This window comes from Cynara cardunculus, assembly GCF_001531365.2.
Source record: "Cynara cardunculus var. scolymus isolate 2C chromosome LG 12, CcrdV1, whole genome shotgun sequence".
Classification (NCBI taxonomy): Eukaryota; Viridiplantae; Streptophyta; class Magnoliopsida; order Asterales; family Asteraceae; genus Cynara; species Cynara cardunculus.
The window spans coordinates 39,130,407-39,149,451 of NC_037539.1; the positions used below are offsets into that span (position 1 = coordinate 39,130,407).

A 19,045-nucleotide genomic window follows, 5' to 3' on the forward strand; every position below is an offset into this window, starting at 1 on the left:
TTTAATAATGACCGTTTGACCAATTTACCCTTTGAACAATTGTTCATACACATATCAATTAATACATTAATTAAATTATTGTTTATTTAATCTCATTTAATAATAACCGTTTGATGATAAAATGAACGATCAAGATCGGTTCACATAGTTTGTACCATATGGTTGGTTTCTATTTGAATCAGCTCATATATATATATATATATATATATAATTTCCACATCGCACTATAAAACTTTAAAGAGCATAATATTTGGTTTGTAATAAATGGCCGCCAACCATTGTTTTGTTTTATATAAACAAAGAATCCGTTGTAACATTTACTTTTGACAAAAATGTGGTTTATTTTGATGAATTTTATATTCATTAAAAGCAGCGCATAGATTGCATACGTTGAATTTGAAGCGGCTGCTAAGTCTACCATCTTTGAATTCAGTCCTCCACATTTTTTGGTTTTATCTACTCATTTATATATTATTTTATTTTCTAATAACATTTTCCTATTTATTATATGTACCCTCGAAGCCTTGAAAAAAGGAGAATAATCGAATAAAAAAATAATTATTATTTAATACATTGTTGAAAAACCATTTGCAAACTTAATTAATTGAGTTCTAAGCTTTTTAATAAAAGAATCAATTAGCTTCATTCAATATGACATGGTGATGGATGATGGATGATTGGATGGGAGAAAGAGTTTCAAGTGTTGTAAATTGAAGTAGTTTGAAGGGTAGTATCACAAATAGAGAAGCTAATTACAAGAAATACTTTCATATTCATTTCCATTCATATATTAACATGTGATAATACACTTGAGGGGACTTGGTGGTGTACGGATGTCGTGCCTTACAACTTAAGTCGCACCAAAGGTCGTCTGCGTCTATGATTTAGTATCATATGTGATGGCCTTGATGGATCATAGTATCATATGAATAACACATTTATCACATGTGATAGTACATGTGAGGGGGTTTAGTGGTGTAAGGGTGACTTGGCCTACAACCTAGATCGCGTCAAAAGTCGTCAACGTCTATGATTTAATATCACATGTGTATCATATGTATTGGATTATATAGTATCACATGTGATTGTTTATGGTAAAATGGTGTTCTTGCATTCTCGTAAAATGAAGGTGTTCTCGTTTGAACTCTTCCCTATATATATATATATATATATATATATATATATATATATATATATATGTTCCCCTACCTATTCCAATCTTGTCTAACTTTGCTAACTCCCCCTTCAAGTTCCAATGGTGGGCTGTCTGGTCCCATTTTATTCATAGTAAGAAGAGAGCACATAATACCTTGGCTCTCTCCTTTCTTATACTCGATGTACATAGGGATATATCTTTACTCCATGGTAGGGCGTTTTCATAATATCTTTGGGGAATCTATAGATCATAATAGTTCGACCTCTCTAACTAACGTACGATACAATTGGACTTCACAGAACGGCCAAAGGATATATAGGAACAGAAAAAGAATCACCTTGATACTAAACCAGATCGAGCCCTGGATTTTATTTGTAATGGGAAGATCTAGGATAGGCGGCCAACCTCTTGGAGAGACGATGTGCATGATGATGCGGGCGATGGGGCGGTCCTGGGAATGAAAGTCTATTCCATTGTGTTTCGGAACTCCTTTTCTTCGGTTTCACAAAGAAGGTTCAATCTTGTGCAACTGTAGCGTAGGTGAAACCTGGCATCCCGCCCAGAGTTTTACCTTCACCTGTCCTAGAAGGAAACCCTACTTTCCTTCCTTTGCCCAACAGCTACAAGAGAGATCTTGACTAATATAACTTTTTTTTTTATTATATAAAGGCCCCATAACGCTAAAAGGTGAGGGGATGCTAGGCACCATACTGTTGTTTCGGTCGGAGCTTAAGCTTAGGATTAATTTCATTTTGATTATAGGAAAAGAAAAAGAAACGAGCTTCCAGTCAGCTGAGCTCGAAAGGGGTAGCCAGTCGTTGGCTAGGAGCTCTGGCCGACAACGAAACTAAAGCTTCACACTGGTCCACTCGTCCATCGGCTAAGTTCCAACTCTATATTGATAAGAAAAAAGAAGTAAATCTATCTCGAATCTCTTTGTTCAATGAGAGTTTGTTGCATCACTTTGGTCCTTATGCGCGTCTCCCATGCTTTCATGGTCCCTATCTGTTCCCCGTCACTGGTATGTTTACTTCAGGGGTTCTCCTCTATCGGTCAATATATTCTTACTCATCGAAAAGAAACTTACATCGTGAACATTTCTCCAACCCGTCAATGAAATGAAGCCACTTGTAGGCAAGCCCCTAGGTCAACATAGGGTTTAGGGTTCTAGTTTGGTAGCCGAATCTCTCATCTCTGAGAGGGGCATATTCTTTTGTTAACGAATGCATTGATTTATGACCAATCTTCCCTGACATTATACTATTTTTCGATCATTGTCAAATTTCACCAACACAAGGGATAATCTAGTTGATCTGGATGCAGAGGCTCAACAAGAAACATCGACGAAAGCATAAAAAGTTGAAAAGAATGGGAAATTTTCACATCTATTCACTTATTAACGATCTACTCACATTCGGCACTCAATTCATTTATGAACGATTGTTCACATTTGTTCACAGTTGGCACTCAGTTCACTTGTGTTTACTTACATTTTGCACCCGTTCACTTGTTTTCTCTTGTTCACTTGTGTTCATAAGCATATGAAGTCAGATATTAGCACAACATCCATAAAAGTTCTTGATACATAATGATATCATGTGTGAAGTGAGAGTGACCTTAATCATTAACATTAGTAAAGTCAAAACATAAGTAGTGGTCACTAATGCAATGGAAAACATCAATTGATAAAATAATACATAACTAATAAATCAAATTGCTTGCTTCGTAAGATATGAAAAAAGACTGGGCGCACGCTCATGCATGAACAAAACTACTTACACTAATAACAACAAGCACCATATATGAATTACAATCTTTATTGTCATCACCAACATAAAATTGATGGAGCATTCATACATTGAAATACAACAAATGAATGACAAAACCCCCACTAATAACCGATAAATCATTAACTTTACAGTAATAAGAATACTACTGCTAGAATGTGTTAATGATGATAAAACCTTAACCGTTGTGAGTTCATAAATTAACATACGACCACACTTGAATCGATTACCCAGAATTCATATGAATACATCGACCCATAAGAAGACATTATTCTTTCCATAAAATTAAAACTTGAAATCATACACAAACCTTGACAATACAATCCTTTTATTGGATTTTTGAAAATCCGATATGCATGATTGGTTGCTTTCATTTCAAAATTAAAATCTTCAATATCTTAGGCTCCAACCTCTTCAGCCATCAATGGTGATTTCAATGACATATTGTTTTTTTTACTGCAATACATCCCTCTTATATCTTTTAAACAACCATAGACAAATAACTCATATGAATCATTTGGTTGACTGCTACTGTATTCATGATGATTAACCACCTTAATTGTTCTATGACAATAACATTCATAAATTTCAAAAAGATCGATGACATAATAATCATTCGTAAAATCATGAGACTTGCTATGTAAAGCCTATTGAATTCATTAAAAGAAAAAAAATAAAAAACAAAAATTCCAAAGTTACCCCTAATCAATGACCCAACCATGTGAACCAACCATGTGAGACTTGGTTAACAAATGATTGGGGCTCATATTTGTGTGTGTAAGGGGTAGGTTCATTTAAGAATCTTAAATATTTTAGGAGCTTAGGAACCATCTATTTTGCGAGTATTCAGTATGAATATTATTTATCATGAAAAATTTTCACGACATTCATTATCAATGTCACCAGAATCAAATAGAAAACTTTAGTACATACCGAGTTTACCAAAAACGTACATGTCACCACATCCAATGTTTCTTCCGCCTCTCTCATAGTCATCTGAAATGCTCGTCTCTTTGCTTTAAGTTGATCAGGCTTTTCAGCATCTCCCCAATGACCTTGACTACCCACATAATAGTTCATTCCCTGACACGTTAATTGTGGACAATCAAGTATGAGATGATCCATAGAGTTAGTGACTCGATAATCAATAGCAATATGACCCGGTCTCCAACATTTATAAAAATTTCTATGATTTAGATTACATTCACCCCGATGCACTATGTGACATCTCAGACAAGGTCTCTCAATAACTCGTCGATTTGAACGGTTATCAAATCTTGTAAACTTTGAACTCCGAAACTCGTTTGACGGTCCATCTTATTTTCTCTTTTCGCGGCCTTTCTCTCCTAACTGTCGATTGTCTTTTTCCTATCATTTCTGCATCATCAACTCCAGACTGAAACATGACCAGACTTATAGCCATAACCAGTTCTCTAACAAAAGCTTTTAATCCCCATATATATCTTTCTACTCTGTGGGCTTTTACAGACACATACAATTATGAAAATCTAGACTTCTCTAAGAATCTTACAGTGTATACTTGAACTATCCTATTCATATGTTAGAATCTTAGAAACTCTTCCTTTAACTGTCTTACTGTTGCTTTCGGACAAAACTAGTCTCTAAACTCGTCAGAAAAATCCTTCTAAGACATATTTTTTTTGCCATATTAGACCCTTTTGAAGACATCATTATATCTCACCAAAATAAAGCATCAAATTTTAGTACATCTACAACAAAACTAATTCTACTTCATTAAAATATTTACTAGTATCAAAAGTTGTCACGATTTCCCTTAAACAACGCATTGCTTTAGCATCAACCGCTTTACCGGAATAAGTTGGAGGTTTACAAGCCAACAATATTTCACATCCATTTAAAATAACAGTAGTAGATATTGGCCGGACAAGTTGACTACTTGAAGGAGTAGCAGTCGGTCTGTTTATTTCAATGCCCTTACTAGATTGGGGATTCACAATATTTTCAGTTTTGAGGGTGTCCTTACAAATATTTCAGAGTATCTTGAAAAGCTTACCGAACTCAGTTTCTAAATCTTCCCATGTCACATACTCGGGATTATGAGCCCGACACCAACCTCTAGCTCGACCTCTAGCTAGATCACTAGTTGAACTCTCATGAATTAAGGCTTTCGATTTAATAGATAACCCCTGATTTATTTCTCTACCTTGCCCCCGATCTTTGCCCTGGCCCTGGGCCTTGATAGTTGTTGTAGTGTTAAGATTAATTTATGGCTCACAGATTCCCCTTCCAAACCTCGGCCTCTACAACGAACTATTGATGATCTTCCCAAATTATTTTCGAGCGGAGGATCCGCCTATCCGGGTTAACTAAAACATTTCTTACTGATCAGAGAGAAGGACTTGCCATCTAACAATCACAAAATAAATACATATTTAATCACATACCCAAATATAATAAGGTATTCTGATACAAACATGCACCTTTAAACTCATAAATACATTAGCCAGATGTAATTTGAATTTAAATTATGTGCCATTCTTTCTTCCTATTATATTTAATATCCTACGGGTTCAGAACATAGCAGAGACATCTTATCATGCAATAAAACCATCTGTTTAAATCTACACATCAAATTGGATATCTAAATCCCTTAAACTTAGGCTCTGATACCAACTATAACAACCCGTAAATCCACATAACTTATAATAGAAACTATATATAAAACAAACCACATTGGCGATATAACTTGGGTCCCATTCAATAAAACTATACAAATAACTAAAAAGTACCACATCCTTTTTGCTAATAATATCTTCTTACAAAAAATTCACAAAAATCCTCGAATGCTTCACATAATAATTCAAATAGAAGGTCTCACATTTTTCTATTTCCTTTACCTTCTAAACGTTGTTGCCCTGAAATGCATATTTTTTGAAAACAAAATGTGGGTCAGACCATAAGATTCAATGAGGAAATTCGTATCAAAACCTTCAAATCAATTGATCATAAAGTTGGGCCGCAAGCACTACATCCCTCCCAAGCAATTAGCCACAACAATCGCTTTTCTAAAATAACTCACACCCTGATAAGACCGCCATCAGTATCGGCAGTGGCCCACCACAAGAAAAACATTTGTGGGCTAAATTTAATATATTCCCCCCTGCATGGACCATTACAGTCACAAATGCACACGATCTTCTGTTGTATAAGCCCCTTTAACACAAGAATCAATCTTCAAACCACATGTGTTAATTTTCAACAACATGTATCAGTACCATATCACAATTAACGATAATAATTCAAACATACCAATAAGGTATAACATCGTAATAGCATCATTTGAATACATATGCATTTCGGTTTAAAAGTGTTATAAGAAAACTCACATTGATCACGATATACGAAGATATGAGCTTTAACTGAAATGAGAAATCACAACCTAACGTTTAAATCTGAATGAGGGACTTGAACTTATCTTTAAATAATCCTTAAGGTACACAAATGATAACCCCAACAACCCCCGAATGACACGAAGCAAAAGTTAAAAAGGCATACCACAGTGACTTAAGTGACTTGTCACACGACCAAAGTTGCGGCAAAAGTCGTGCAAGTCTCTTGTTTTTCCAGGATAGACCTTCATAGCCTTGCTTTTCCTAAAACCTTACTAAACCTTAGAAATACTTCTGAATTCAGCAAAAACACAAATATAGACCATAGATGGATCCTAAAATTGCACAAAAGAAACACGAGAAAAACAAACCATAGAGACTTACGTGAGTTGCCACGAGACTTTGGTCGTGGGTAAAGTAGCGTAGACTTCTGGATCGTCTCCTTTCCCTGTTTTCACCCAAATCCAAACTTTTAACAAAACAACTAGTACAACACAACTTTAAACCAAAATTTTCATATTTAACATGAAATTCTCGGAGAACCAACATATTTTAATCTTTAGAAACCAACCAAAACTTTTAATCATAACTCAAATAGATTTCCTAATTATAGGTTTCCTAATTTTCAAGTAAAAGAGAAGGTGACCCATACTTATAGGTTTCCTAATTTTCAAAAATAAACCTCCCAAAGTTGGTGCAAAGCAAAAACAACCCCATACTTTCATATTTTCTAAAAATAGATACTCAAGGTATTATACTAGGGCGATGAAAAAAGGCCCCAGAGGTTGACGAATTTAGTCACCAAAATGAAAGTCCATGCCTCTCAACAGTAGCGTTGAACAAGTCAATCAGTGACCAAGTTGTGTTCCCACGATCTCGGCTAACTAACTTTCCAAAATTCCGAGCTTAAACCACCAATAGAAATAGTGAAGTTACTGTAATACCCTCTTTTCCACCATGAGATGTTATGTCTTCCTTAATATAAAATTCCAAATATTTAATAAATACATCACAAGGTAATAAAAGCTCTAAAACTAGAACACAACTCATTGCGGAAGTCTTCTACTTTGAATAGCAAATGTCTATCTTCCCTAGTCCAATTTATACCGAATAAGACATTACCTAAAGCTAATCCTAAAGGCATACTTATTGAAATTGTGTATAGTCTAGTTGTCCTACACATATCTCCTTCCTAATGTCTATTCCATATACATATACATATACATATACATATACATATACATATACATATACATATACATATACATATACATATATATATATATATATATATTATTGAGATGTATGCGACTAGTCAGCTAATAACTCAATGAGTTCATGGTTTCATGAGACATACACACACATATTGAAAAAACAATAAACAATAATGCATATAGTCACATGCAGATAACGTACTCATATGTTTCAAAATCATTTTTGAGATCTCAAAACATTAGGTGTGGTATGGTTCACCATTCTACCATGTGGTTCAAGTGTGATTTACCTGACCTTTACCGTTTGGATCCTCACAACTCGCATCCATTTGCTATAATCCTGACGTCCTGACAGTGAAACCATATATACTCTAAAAAACATTTCATCAACAAACGTCCATCTAATCCTTGAGCAAATGCTAATTAATTGAAAGTGATATAAATCACATAAAATGCATTTCCATAAATCCACCTCATACATGTAATATAACATACAACATGTAATTAAATTATTCTTTTACTAAAACCACATAAAAATACAGTATTTCTTTACTGTTAACACATATCACATAACGTTATATGCTAAAATAGCATTCACACACGTTATTCTTTAGATATAAAATTTAAAACAAGAATATTTAATATATATATATATATATATATATATTTAAATTTATGATTAAAAATATCGTTTCATTAAAAGATGTCGTAAACAACAACTAGTATAAATTAAAACATATAAAACTAATAAAATGGATAATTAAATATCATTCTCATCCTCATAACGTTTTTTGTATGTATACCCTTTTAAGCCTGTAAAGGGGGGAATGGCCCCCAGGCCCCATTGCTCTCCTTTGGTTCGACGGGGGACATTTTGAGGTGTTTTTTTATAAATAAATTAGGGTATTGAATAGTTAAAGGAGATTCATGATACAAAATCATTCAGATGATTTTAGAACCATTAAGAGACACATTTTTTTTTTACAAACAAGATTCACTTATTAACGATTCAAATACTGTCTTTTAATGGAACTATTAAAAGATAAACAAATAACTCCTTGTTATGAGTCAATTTCTTAGAATATACAACCTTAATTTAAAGATATTCTACTTTTGCATTGATCAACGATTCTATGTGTACTCTTTTCTTTTATTTAATCTTAGATATCTTTTAAGAAAATGATCTATATCGATTATATGATAAAACTCATTTTAAAATTCACACAATATATATATATATATATATATATATAGGGTTGGGTTCACGTGAGACCAAAAGTTTTTCGTAAGACCCGTGAGACCAATTTATGTTCATTGATCAACTTTAAAAACTAATGATCTAATGGTTTAAAGTTGTACGGTGACAATTTTGTAATTATTGAGAACTCTCGTGACAAATTTTGTGATTAAGAATGTTGAGATTATAGATCTAATCTAAGGGATGAGAATTGGTCTTACGGGTCTCACGAAAAAGCATTGGTCTCATATGATCCCAAGTCTATATATATATATATATATATATATATATATAGAGAGAGAGAGAGAGAGAGAGAGAGAGAGATTGGTTATTATACAACTCTTGTCATTTGTGCAACCAATACAACCCAATCTCAACCGTCCATTTCATTTGATTAMTATGTGATTTTATAGAGGTTTTGATTATTTCCTAATATAAAGTATTAATCATAATTAATGAACCGTATTCATATTCCATAAATATTTTAATTTATTGGGTTGCATTGGTTGTACAAATGCAATAGGTTGTATTTGAAATAAACCCTATATATATATATATATATATATATATATATGATATCTTAGATCTTCAAATACACTCCAACAATAAAAATAGTTGTAATTGGACAAAGAGGCTATAACGTAATTTGTCAATTAATCTTCCAAGGCTCTGTTTAGGCTTTGATGAAAGGAAGTTGAGAAGCTTGTTGACTAGGCCGCAATTCTTCTTTAAATCATATCGTCTTGGTTAATCTATGATTTCATTCATGAATCTTCCTAATTTTCGCAAAAAATTGAGATATTTTTTACTTTATTATTAGACCCTTTGTGGAGATAAAGAAAGATCATTCATACTAATAGCAGTCAGTCAAGAACTACCAGGAATGTCTATTTTTTTTTATTAACCTATATATCCAACCCGCTATATAATGTCTTTATATTATATATGTATGTCTTTTTCACCTTTCTAGTGACTTCCTTGCCTGCATCTCCTGTCAACAACTAGTTAGTCCTCTTCGCCCTAATGAATAAGCTGGACAGGGTAGGTCTTGTTTGAAACCAGTAGAGCAGTAAGCCTGAAAGCTTTCTCGTGTAATTACTGGGACCTGGATATGAGTCCTTAATGTGTCCAGCATAACACCTTCTTAAAGCCACTCGCGGCATACTGAAAGCATTCATTTTTAGCCAACCGGAGGGAGGCTTGTATTCTAAGACCAAGGCTTAGGTCTCTCTGTCCTTGCAATGAGCAATAGGTGGTTGTCCTGAGATTAGTCAGTTCGTATAGCGAGTTGGATAGGTGGTCGTCCTGAGATTAATCGGCTCGTATAACGGGTTGGATTTAAAAAATTAAATCCGTGGAATTTTCAACGAGCACAGCACCTTGTAATCTCGACCCGAGTATTTGACAATCAATCAACCATTAAGATTATTTTGTAATCCCCTTTTTAAGAATTTATTCCTTTTTTTATAATCAAATATTTAATATATATATATATATATATATATATATTTTAAACTTGATAGAAAATTTACATGTTTATATGATATTAATAAACTAATTTTGCATGTGACTTTGTGGCTTAATTGTTCCATCCCCATGTGAAAGTTTTGCCTTAATTTGAAGTTTTAAGATTCTAAAACAATATTAAATTGACACATTTTTTTTAAATTTAATTTAAGTTAACTTGTTTGATTAAAAATTATTGTAACTTACTTATATAGAATAATTATATGCAGGTGTTAAGTTTTACATGAGACCAACATGTTTTCATGAAACTCGTGAGACTACATTTTTACACTTGAAACTTCACAACAAAACATTGTGAAGGTAAAAAAAATCTGAACATTCACAAAAAAAAAAACATTGTATTTTATTCTGAAGTTTTAAGTGTAAAAAAATGTCCCACAATCTCACTAAAACAATTTATTCTTACATGATTTCAAATCATTATATATATATATATATATATATATATAATTTAGATTTAAGATGTCATTTTCAAGCAATGGTATATAAAATATAAATTTAAATCAACACACAAAAAAGTCAATTTAATTTATAAGATCAATTATAAAGTATATAATAAACATATGATTATAAAAATATAAATATGTATCACGGGAAATAATTTCTTTTGAATCATGATGGACTAAAATATAACAACAACTTAACCACAAGGGTAGTGTATAATTGATTTGAGTTTGGATCCAAAGATCAAAAGTAACTGGAGGTCTCAAGTTCAAATCCAAGGAGAAATAAAAATTCTCTTATAGCCACAGATGTTCAAATACGGTGACTCCGGGCTATTTGATTGGTGGTCGCCCTAAGATTAGTCGGCTTGCATAGCGATTTAGATATAAGGTTAATCAAAAACATATATAACAATAGCCACCAACTTCTGGCTATGCACAAGTTTTCTACTGCTAAATTTTGGTCAGCATACACACCCTAACAAACATTATTTCAGTTGCATTCTCATTTTGACCTCATTTGCCCTCTAACTTTCTCTATTTATACACTAATCTCACCATAACTTCACAATCCAACTGATCGCCAACACCACTCGAGTCCAAACTCGTACTCGACATGAAAGACTTTACCGATCACGTTGGGTCGAACCCGATGACTCCAAGAGAAGCGTCATCCACTCCTTCTTCACAGCTCCACTCCCCATCTTTATCTCGATCACCACTTCTCAACTCACCAGACCACCCACAAGCCGTCAACAAACCAAAAACCGGCCACAAGATTAAGTTTTCCAACACCCCGCCAGTGGTCTCCGCTCCACCGTCCCAGATGCACTCACCGTCCATGTCACGATCACCGTTTCTTGGTACACCAGACCGGCCGGTCACAATGCCGCCAAGTGGGGCTAGAACGCCCATGGCTTATATCAAGTCTAGAAATCTGACACCAAGATTTTTGACACCTTTGGGCAGCCCTTTAAGAAAGGCTCTTCACCTCACCAAACTGGACCCGACTGATGCATGGCTGCCGATAACCGAATCAAGAAATGGAAATGCTTATTATGCAGCCTTTCACACACTTTGTTCTGGGATTGGGATTCAAGCACTCGTTCTTCCTGTTGCTTTCACCATTCTAGGCTGGTAATTAATTACACAACTTTTTTTTCTCAGGGCACAGAAACCAACTATTCATATATGAATAACCTTAAAATCATGATGAATAAGCTTAAAATCATTATGAATATCATTCATTTTCATTGTTCCTTATATCCCTAAACCCTAAACCCTAGACCAAAACCGAATAGCTAATTACGATATTAGGGTCGAATCGATCGAAGGTTGTGAAAACGTGAATTATTGTTTATATTACAGGACATGGGGAATCATAGCGTTGACTGTGGCGTTCATATGGCAACTTTACACTTTGTATTTGCTGGTAAATCTCCATGAATCACCTGAAACTGGAATCCGATACAGTAGATACCTGCAATTGGCAAATGCCGCCTTTGGTAAGCAATTTACACCCATGCCAGTTTGATTTGACTAAAAAGCTTTTGACTTTTATAAAGGCTATTTATGTCATTTGACTTTTTGGTAAACCCTTTTTTCTTCATCAAAGTTGCCATTTTTCTTAGTTTTGAAACTTCAAAATATAAAACTTCGTATCTAAAGTTGTTGTAATAAATTTATATGACGTTTTTAGGCGTCTTAACATATTTTTAAGACATTTTTAATACAAAGTGACGTATTAACAACTTATAGGAAACTTTTGAGAAAGTGTCCTATAAACTCAATCTTTTAATTATAAGGCACTTGTTTTTTTATAGGACAGTGTTTCAAATAGTGTCCTATAAAGTTGCTAATGAGACACTTTATATTAAAAGTATCCTAAAAAACTTATTAGAACGTCAAAAAACGTCATATAAACTTATTACAACGTCTTTAGATAGGACACTTTATTTTTTTGTCCTATAAAGAGGTCTATTAAGACGCTTAGAAATTGGGAGTGTCCTATAGACCTGATTTTGTTGTACTGTATATTTTAAGTAAAATTTACGGGAAGGGTAGTTTATATCTCTATAGTCGTATAATCTTTTTACAACGTATTTTTGTCATTTAACTATGATAAGTATTTATTTAGGATTTGCAAATACAACTTCGGGTGCCTATTTTTTACATCAAGGGTATTTTTTTAATTTGATCGTGATACACGATTATTTAAGTTTATGGTATCGTTAAGATATCTGATTGATCAAATAATCTCTCTGATCAGGTGAAAGGTTAGGGAAGACGTTAGCGTTATTTCCGATCATCTACTTATCAGCGGGTACATGCGTGGCTTTGATCATCATCGGAGGGTCAACCGCGAAGATATTCTTCCAAGTCGTGTGTGCTGCCTCTGAATGCAAAGCAGAGACACTTACGACTGTGGAATGGTACTTGGTGTTCACCTGTGGTGCAGTGCTCCTATCGCAACTACCGAATCTAAATTCGATAGCTGGTATCTCACTTGTTGGAGCGATCACAGCCATTGGATATTGTACAACGATATGGGCTGTGTCGGTAGCGGAAGGCAGACTCCCAAACGTGTCGTATAATCCTATTAGAATCGGCAGTGAGGTTTCGAAAGTTTTCGATGTCCTAAATGCCCTTGGTATCATATCTTTTGCATTCAGAGGACACAATCTTATATTGGAAATTCAGGTAAAATAATACTTTGATCCTAGTTGCTTTAAAAATACGTGACAACGATATAAAATATGGTATTAATTTTCTAAATATAATAAATCAATAAAATATTCACATATTTTGGTTTTTTGTGTCAAACTTATCGTCCCAAATTTTGCAAGGGCAAAATGGTCTTTTCAAAAATAGTTGACCATGCTTGGGTAGTTTTGACCATTCCAATATGGTGGCCTACATTTAAAACGAGTTAATTAACTGAAAAAACGTACCTAAGTTGTTAACCAATTTATTAAACTAAAAACGTATTCGTGCCATGTAACGAAATATATCTTGATTTTAATATTTTATTTTATTATTTATCTCAGTCAATGTTACAATATGGTCTTAGGTAATTTTGAAAAAATCGAAAGTATTTTTATTTTTGAATAAAATATAAATTTAAAGATATCATAAAATTTTGACAAAAATATATCGATATTAGTATGAAATTAACTATTTAAGATTCTTATTTTTTGTATAACTTTTTAATTCAATATTTTCTATTATAATTTAATTTAGGTTCGAAGTAGTTTATATTTGGTTTAATAATATAATTTTCTTATAAATATAATAATTAATTATTTTGTTAAAACTCGATAATTATCCTAATTATATTTTAGATTTTTTATATTTTAAAATGAAATGTTTATCCTCTATTGATTATGTTTATCCGTAGTTAGTTACACGAATTTAAACATGGAGCTTTAATAAGTTGTACTTATGCATAATTTACTTGTAATCTTGAATTTTAAGTAATATGCATCAACATACAGTACTTCATGCATAAAAAATGATTTTTAAAAGTTTTTGTCAAATGCTTTATAATATAGTAAGTATAGATACATTGACAGGTTTTTCATATTTGTGTTTTTAAATATTTATTACGATATTTTTAGAAAATCGTTTTTCTTATAATATATACTTGTATGCTTTTTGTTGAGTCTCTATTATACTACAAAGCTAAAAAACTTCATACAAAATTACAAAATCAATTTTCATATGTGAAAATGTAGTGTTTATAAAGTGTTGTTCGATATCTGAAACGTCCATAACTGTGTTATTCAACAGACTAAATGGTCTTGAACGTTTCATACATGAAACAGCACATTGTGTACACATTGTATTTTCACACGTGTTATACATTACTAGAAGGAGTACTCGTGCAATGCAGCGAGACACATCTCGATTTTAATATTTTATTTTATTATTTGTCTCTGTCGATGTTATAATACGATTTTATGTGTTTTTAATAAAACAATAATGATTTTATTTTTGAATAAATATAAATTTGAAGATATCATAAAATTTTTAAAAATATATATTAATGTTAATATCAAATCAACTATTTAAAAGTTCTCATTTTTTATGTAGTTTCTTTAATTTATTTATTTTTATTATCATTTAGTTTGAGTTTAATAATGAAAAAAAAATATTTTCGTTTAATAATACAAATTTTATAAAAATAATAATTAAGTATTCTGTTAGAATTCAATGATTATTCTAATTATATTTTAGATTTTTTATATTTAAAATGAGATGTTTATCCTGCATTTGATTATGTTTATCTGCAGTTAGTTTCACGAATTCAGATATGGAGTTTTAATAAGTTGTACTTACGCATAATCTACTTGCAATCTTGAGTTTTAAGTAATATACATTAATAAACAGTACTTTATACATAAAAAAATGGTTTTTGAGAATTTCTATCAAATGCTATAATATAGTATAGATTATACATCTACATATACCCTTATTTTTGTAAGTGTATGATGTTGGAATATCAATGAATTGTAGGCTACAATGCCCTCAAGTGAAAAGCATCCATCAACAGTTCCAATGTGGAAAGGTGTGAAGGTTTCATACACACTTATTGCTTTGTGTTTGTTTCCTCTTGCAATTGGTGGTTATTGGGCTTATGGTCAATTGGTAAGTTCTTTATTTTTTTTATTTGGGCCGTTTTCGGGCTTCAACATTCGGGCTTGGTTTAGTTCGCATATAGCCTACAATGCTTAGCTTTGGTCATAAATTTTCAAGATTCGTTTTATTTGATAGATTCCGCCAAGTGGGATGTTGCCCGCGCTATTCATGTACCATTCACAAGACGTGGCAAAATCAATCCAAGCATTAGCAAGCATACTCGTGATCATCAATGCCCTCAGCTCGTTCCAAATCTATGGAATGCCAATATTTGATGAGCTAGAGTCGATATATGTCATAAGGTTTAAGAAGCCATGTGCATGGTGGCTCAGGGCAATCATAAGAACAGTGTTTGGGTTCACTTGTTTCTTTGTTGCGGTGGCCATCCCATTTCTAGCGAGTTTGGCGGGTTTGGTTGGTGGGATTGCTCTCCCGGTGACATTGGCCTATCCATGCTTCATGTGGCTAAAAGTCAAGAAACCGAAGGTTTATAGTCCCAAATGGTGGCTGAATTGGGGACTTGGGCTTCTTGGAATGTGCTTAAGTGCACTCTTGATTGCTGCTGGGGTCTATGTCACCATTGACAATGGTATCAAGTTCAATTTCTTCAAGCCCGAGTAAAGGGGAATGAGAGTTTGTGAGGTGCCAAATTGCAGTTTGGACCATTTGTTTTCAACACAACTTGTATGTATTTATTTGTTTGAGGTTGTAGTCGTGCGACAATCTTTGTTCGACCACGACCTCTTTTATCAAATAAGTTCAGTCGTTTGCTTCTTTTACGTGTATAAAAGATAGTTTTGTTATAGATAAAAATGAACTTTTATCATTTCAAAGATCTTGAATATTATTTTTGTGAAAGATCATACATAAAACCGTTGAACCTCAACTATATAATAGGCATATATATCCCATATAAAATTATTTCAAAATTACGAGATTTTTTTTAATTATATAAAATGCATTTGATCATGTTTGACGCAGCCTTGTGTCCTTTAGGAAAGTGTTTTCATTTTATTCTCTATAGCGTTAGGGTTTACTTTTGAAATTTTTGATTCACCGTTCTTTTTAGTTCATTCACTTCGAGACTGGTTTTAAAGACTATGTAATATGTATCACCAATTTCATTTAACGTAATCTTCCAAATCATAACGAGATAAGGTGTTGTGCTGAAGCCTTATACATTTTTGGAAGATCATCAAAATAACGTTGTTTTATATGTTATTCGTGCTTTTTAAATTCTAAAAAAATAATAATATTCAGTTAAATATGTAATTCTTATTATGTACAAATTGTGTTAATTGATTTTCAACTTTATTTTGAAAAGTAATGTTGTCACACCCTATTTCTCGGAGTTGTGATGGCTACTAATGTCGATTCAAAAACAACATGGCACTACAAAGGTCTAAGGCAATATCATAATTCTACTAATGTCGATTTAAAGGTGACTGCTGGTTACCCAACATCCCACTGATGCTTAAGTCAGTATCATTGATGCGAAGATAATCATGTGGAAAAATAAAGATATGAGATGATACCTAGTACTATGGTTACGTTGGTGTCGATATCGTCAATCCGATGTCAAATTTTTTGCATTTATTCATTTATAAATTGTGACCCATTCTCGACACTAGACAGTATGCAGAACTTACAAATGATGTTAGTGTAGATGAGGTCAATGAGTTTCTTATCTCTTACTTGTGTGAAGAAGTTGAATTCAATCCACTTGAAGAAGGAAGTTGTAAGAGGTAGTAGAAATACCTTTTGCCCAGAAGGGAGGTGTAGCTTGTTGACGATATACATCCCTAGTTTCAAAATGGGTCATGGCCAACTGATGGGATGCATCATTTCTAAAGGCTTCTTCCTTTAATGTAGTTGTTATATTTGTCATCGTGTAAGTCTTGTAGTACTTGTCAAGACTGGTAGTGGCTGATTAATAAAACTTTATGATAAGGTCAGAATTTTTTATTCACTATTATTAATAATAGGGGTGCTCATGGGTTGGGTTGAGGCATTTGAACAATGCAACATTCCTACAAATAGGAGCAAATTTAAACCTAAAATTGACAGAGAAATGAAACTTATAAATATATAAAAAAAAAACCAAAAAAGGGGAAATAGTATAGTGTTTACAACCCAAAGATAAAGATGATAAATAATAACCAACTAATTTAAACTATTTTAAGTTTCGATAATAGACGAACATTACTATCTTCTCCAAAAGAATCCTGTCAATATATAACGCCAAATTGACCAAAAGCTATCAATCACAAAGTGCCTCTATCGACATTCAAACACTCCTTTAATGTAACACCCCACATCCCACATTATATATAACACATAATTCATTCAGAGAAATACATGTATTATCCCACTGAGGTCCATAGTACAAGAAAACTAAAATACTAAATTCACAACTCAAAATTTCCAAAATAATGTTCTTGTACTACATAACATTTAGTCTTCATAACACATCTATAGACTGGTCTCCACATATCCATGCATATAGGAAAACAAGTTATATGTTCCCTTTCCCTTTACTATCATTGAACTCAGTTGTTCTTACAATACATAAAGAAAAAAAATGAGAGTTATACTTGAAGGTCTAATGAGATCCCTTTTTCCTTGTAGTTGTAGGGTGAAAATCACCAAAACATTATTTAAAATCAACTTTCCATATAATAAGAGCATAATTTCATAAATCATATAATCCAACATGCCTCTGGTTGTAAAACCAGACTTAGAAAGATTTCATCAAATACAGGACCAGAGCCCCTCTGGTTCCTCTAACCAGAGCTTCTGGTTATACTAACCATAGCTCCTCTTAAGTTAACCTTCACGTAATTACCATATCAAATATAGAGGATGAATATAAACGTTTTTCCAAGTATAAAAGAGTAGAATATAAAACTTATGTATGATCAAAGCTTCTGGTTCTACTAACCAGAGCTTCTGGCTCAAAAACCACGACCAACCAGAGCTTCTAGTTCAACTGTGAAGACCAACCGGAGCCTCTCTGGTTTGTCCTTCTTTGTTAAAGAGATTTTGAAAAAGAATTTTTCCAAGTTAAAATAAGAGTAATAAGTCTTATGAACACTTTTTTAAAACACATTTCTTGACACAAAGCCTCTATGTACTAGATACAGAGGCTCTGGTCTTGGTAAAAGATTTGTAAAAGACTTGTAATATATACAAATACCATCCATAAGCTCCTCTGGTTCTATGTGAGGAACAATCAGAGCCCTTCTGGTTCCTTTCAAGGAACAATCAGAGCCTCTTTGGTTCCTCATAAATCATACACTTTGTCAAAAACATAGTTATCCAAAACCTTTGGCCATAAGCCAAGTTTTCGCCTTCTCAATAACATCATTATTACCATTTCTAATAAGAGCAACATTCATGAGTCCTCAAATCACAAAGAAGTAAGAATATAAAACTATTGCAATCCTAAGAGACATAAAGCAAGAGCTATTATAACAATCACACATACAAATGTCACCCTTATATCCAAAGGTACACCTCTCCTTGATATATCACCCTTATATCCGAAGGTACACCTCTCCTTGATATGCCATCCTTATCCCATGATACACGTCTCCCGAATATGCCACCCTTATTTCCTCATCAAAATCTATAGATTAATTCCAAACAATGACAAACCAAAGTCACAATCGT

General features: G+C 33.0%; 1 protein-coding gene across 1 annotated transcript; it reads left to right on the top strand.

Moving 5' to 3' along the window:
• Positions 1-11,310: 11,310 nt before the first annotated feature.
• LOC112523022 (lysine histidine transporter-like 8) lies at positions 11,311-16,180 on the top strand. Its single transcript, XM_025132446.1, has 5 exons — positions 11,311-11,872; positions 12,104-12,240; positions 13,005-13,435; positions 15,251-15,382; positions 15,509-16,180. The coding sequence occupies exons 1-5, from the start codon at positions 11,352-11,354 to the stop codon at positions 15,992-15,994; spliced, it is 1,707 nt and encodes a 568-aa protein (XP_024988214.1). The 5' UTR covers positions 11,311-11,351; the 3' UTR covers positions 15,995-16,180.
• Positions 16,181-19,045: the final 2,865 nt, after the last annotated feature.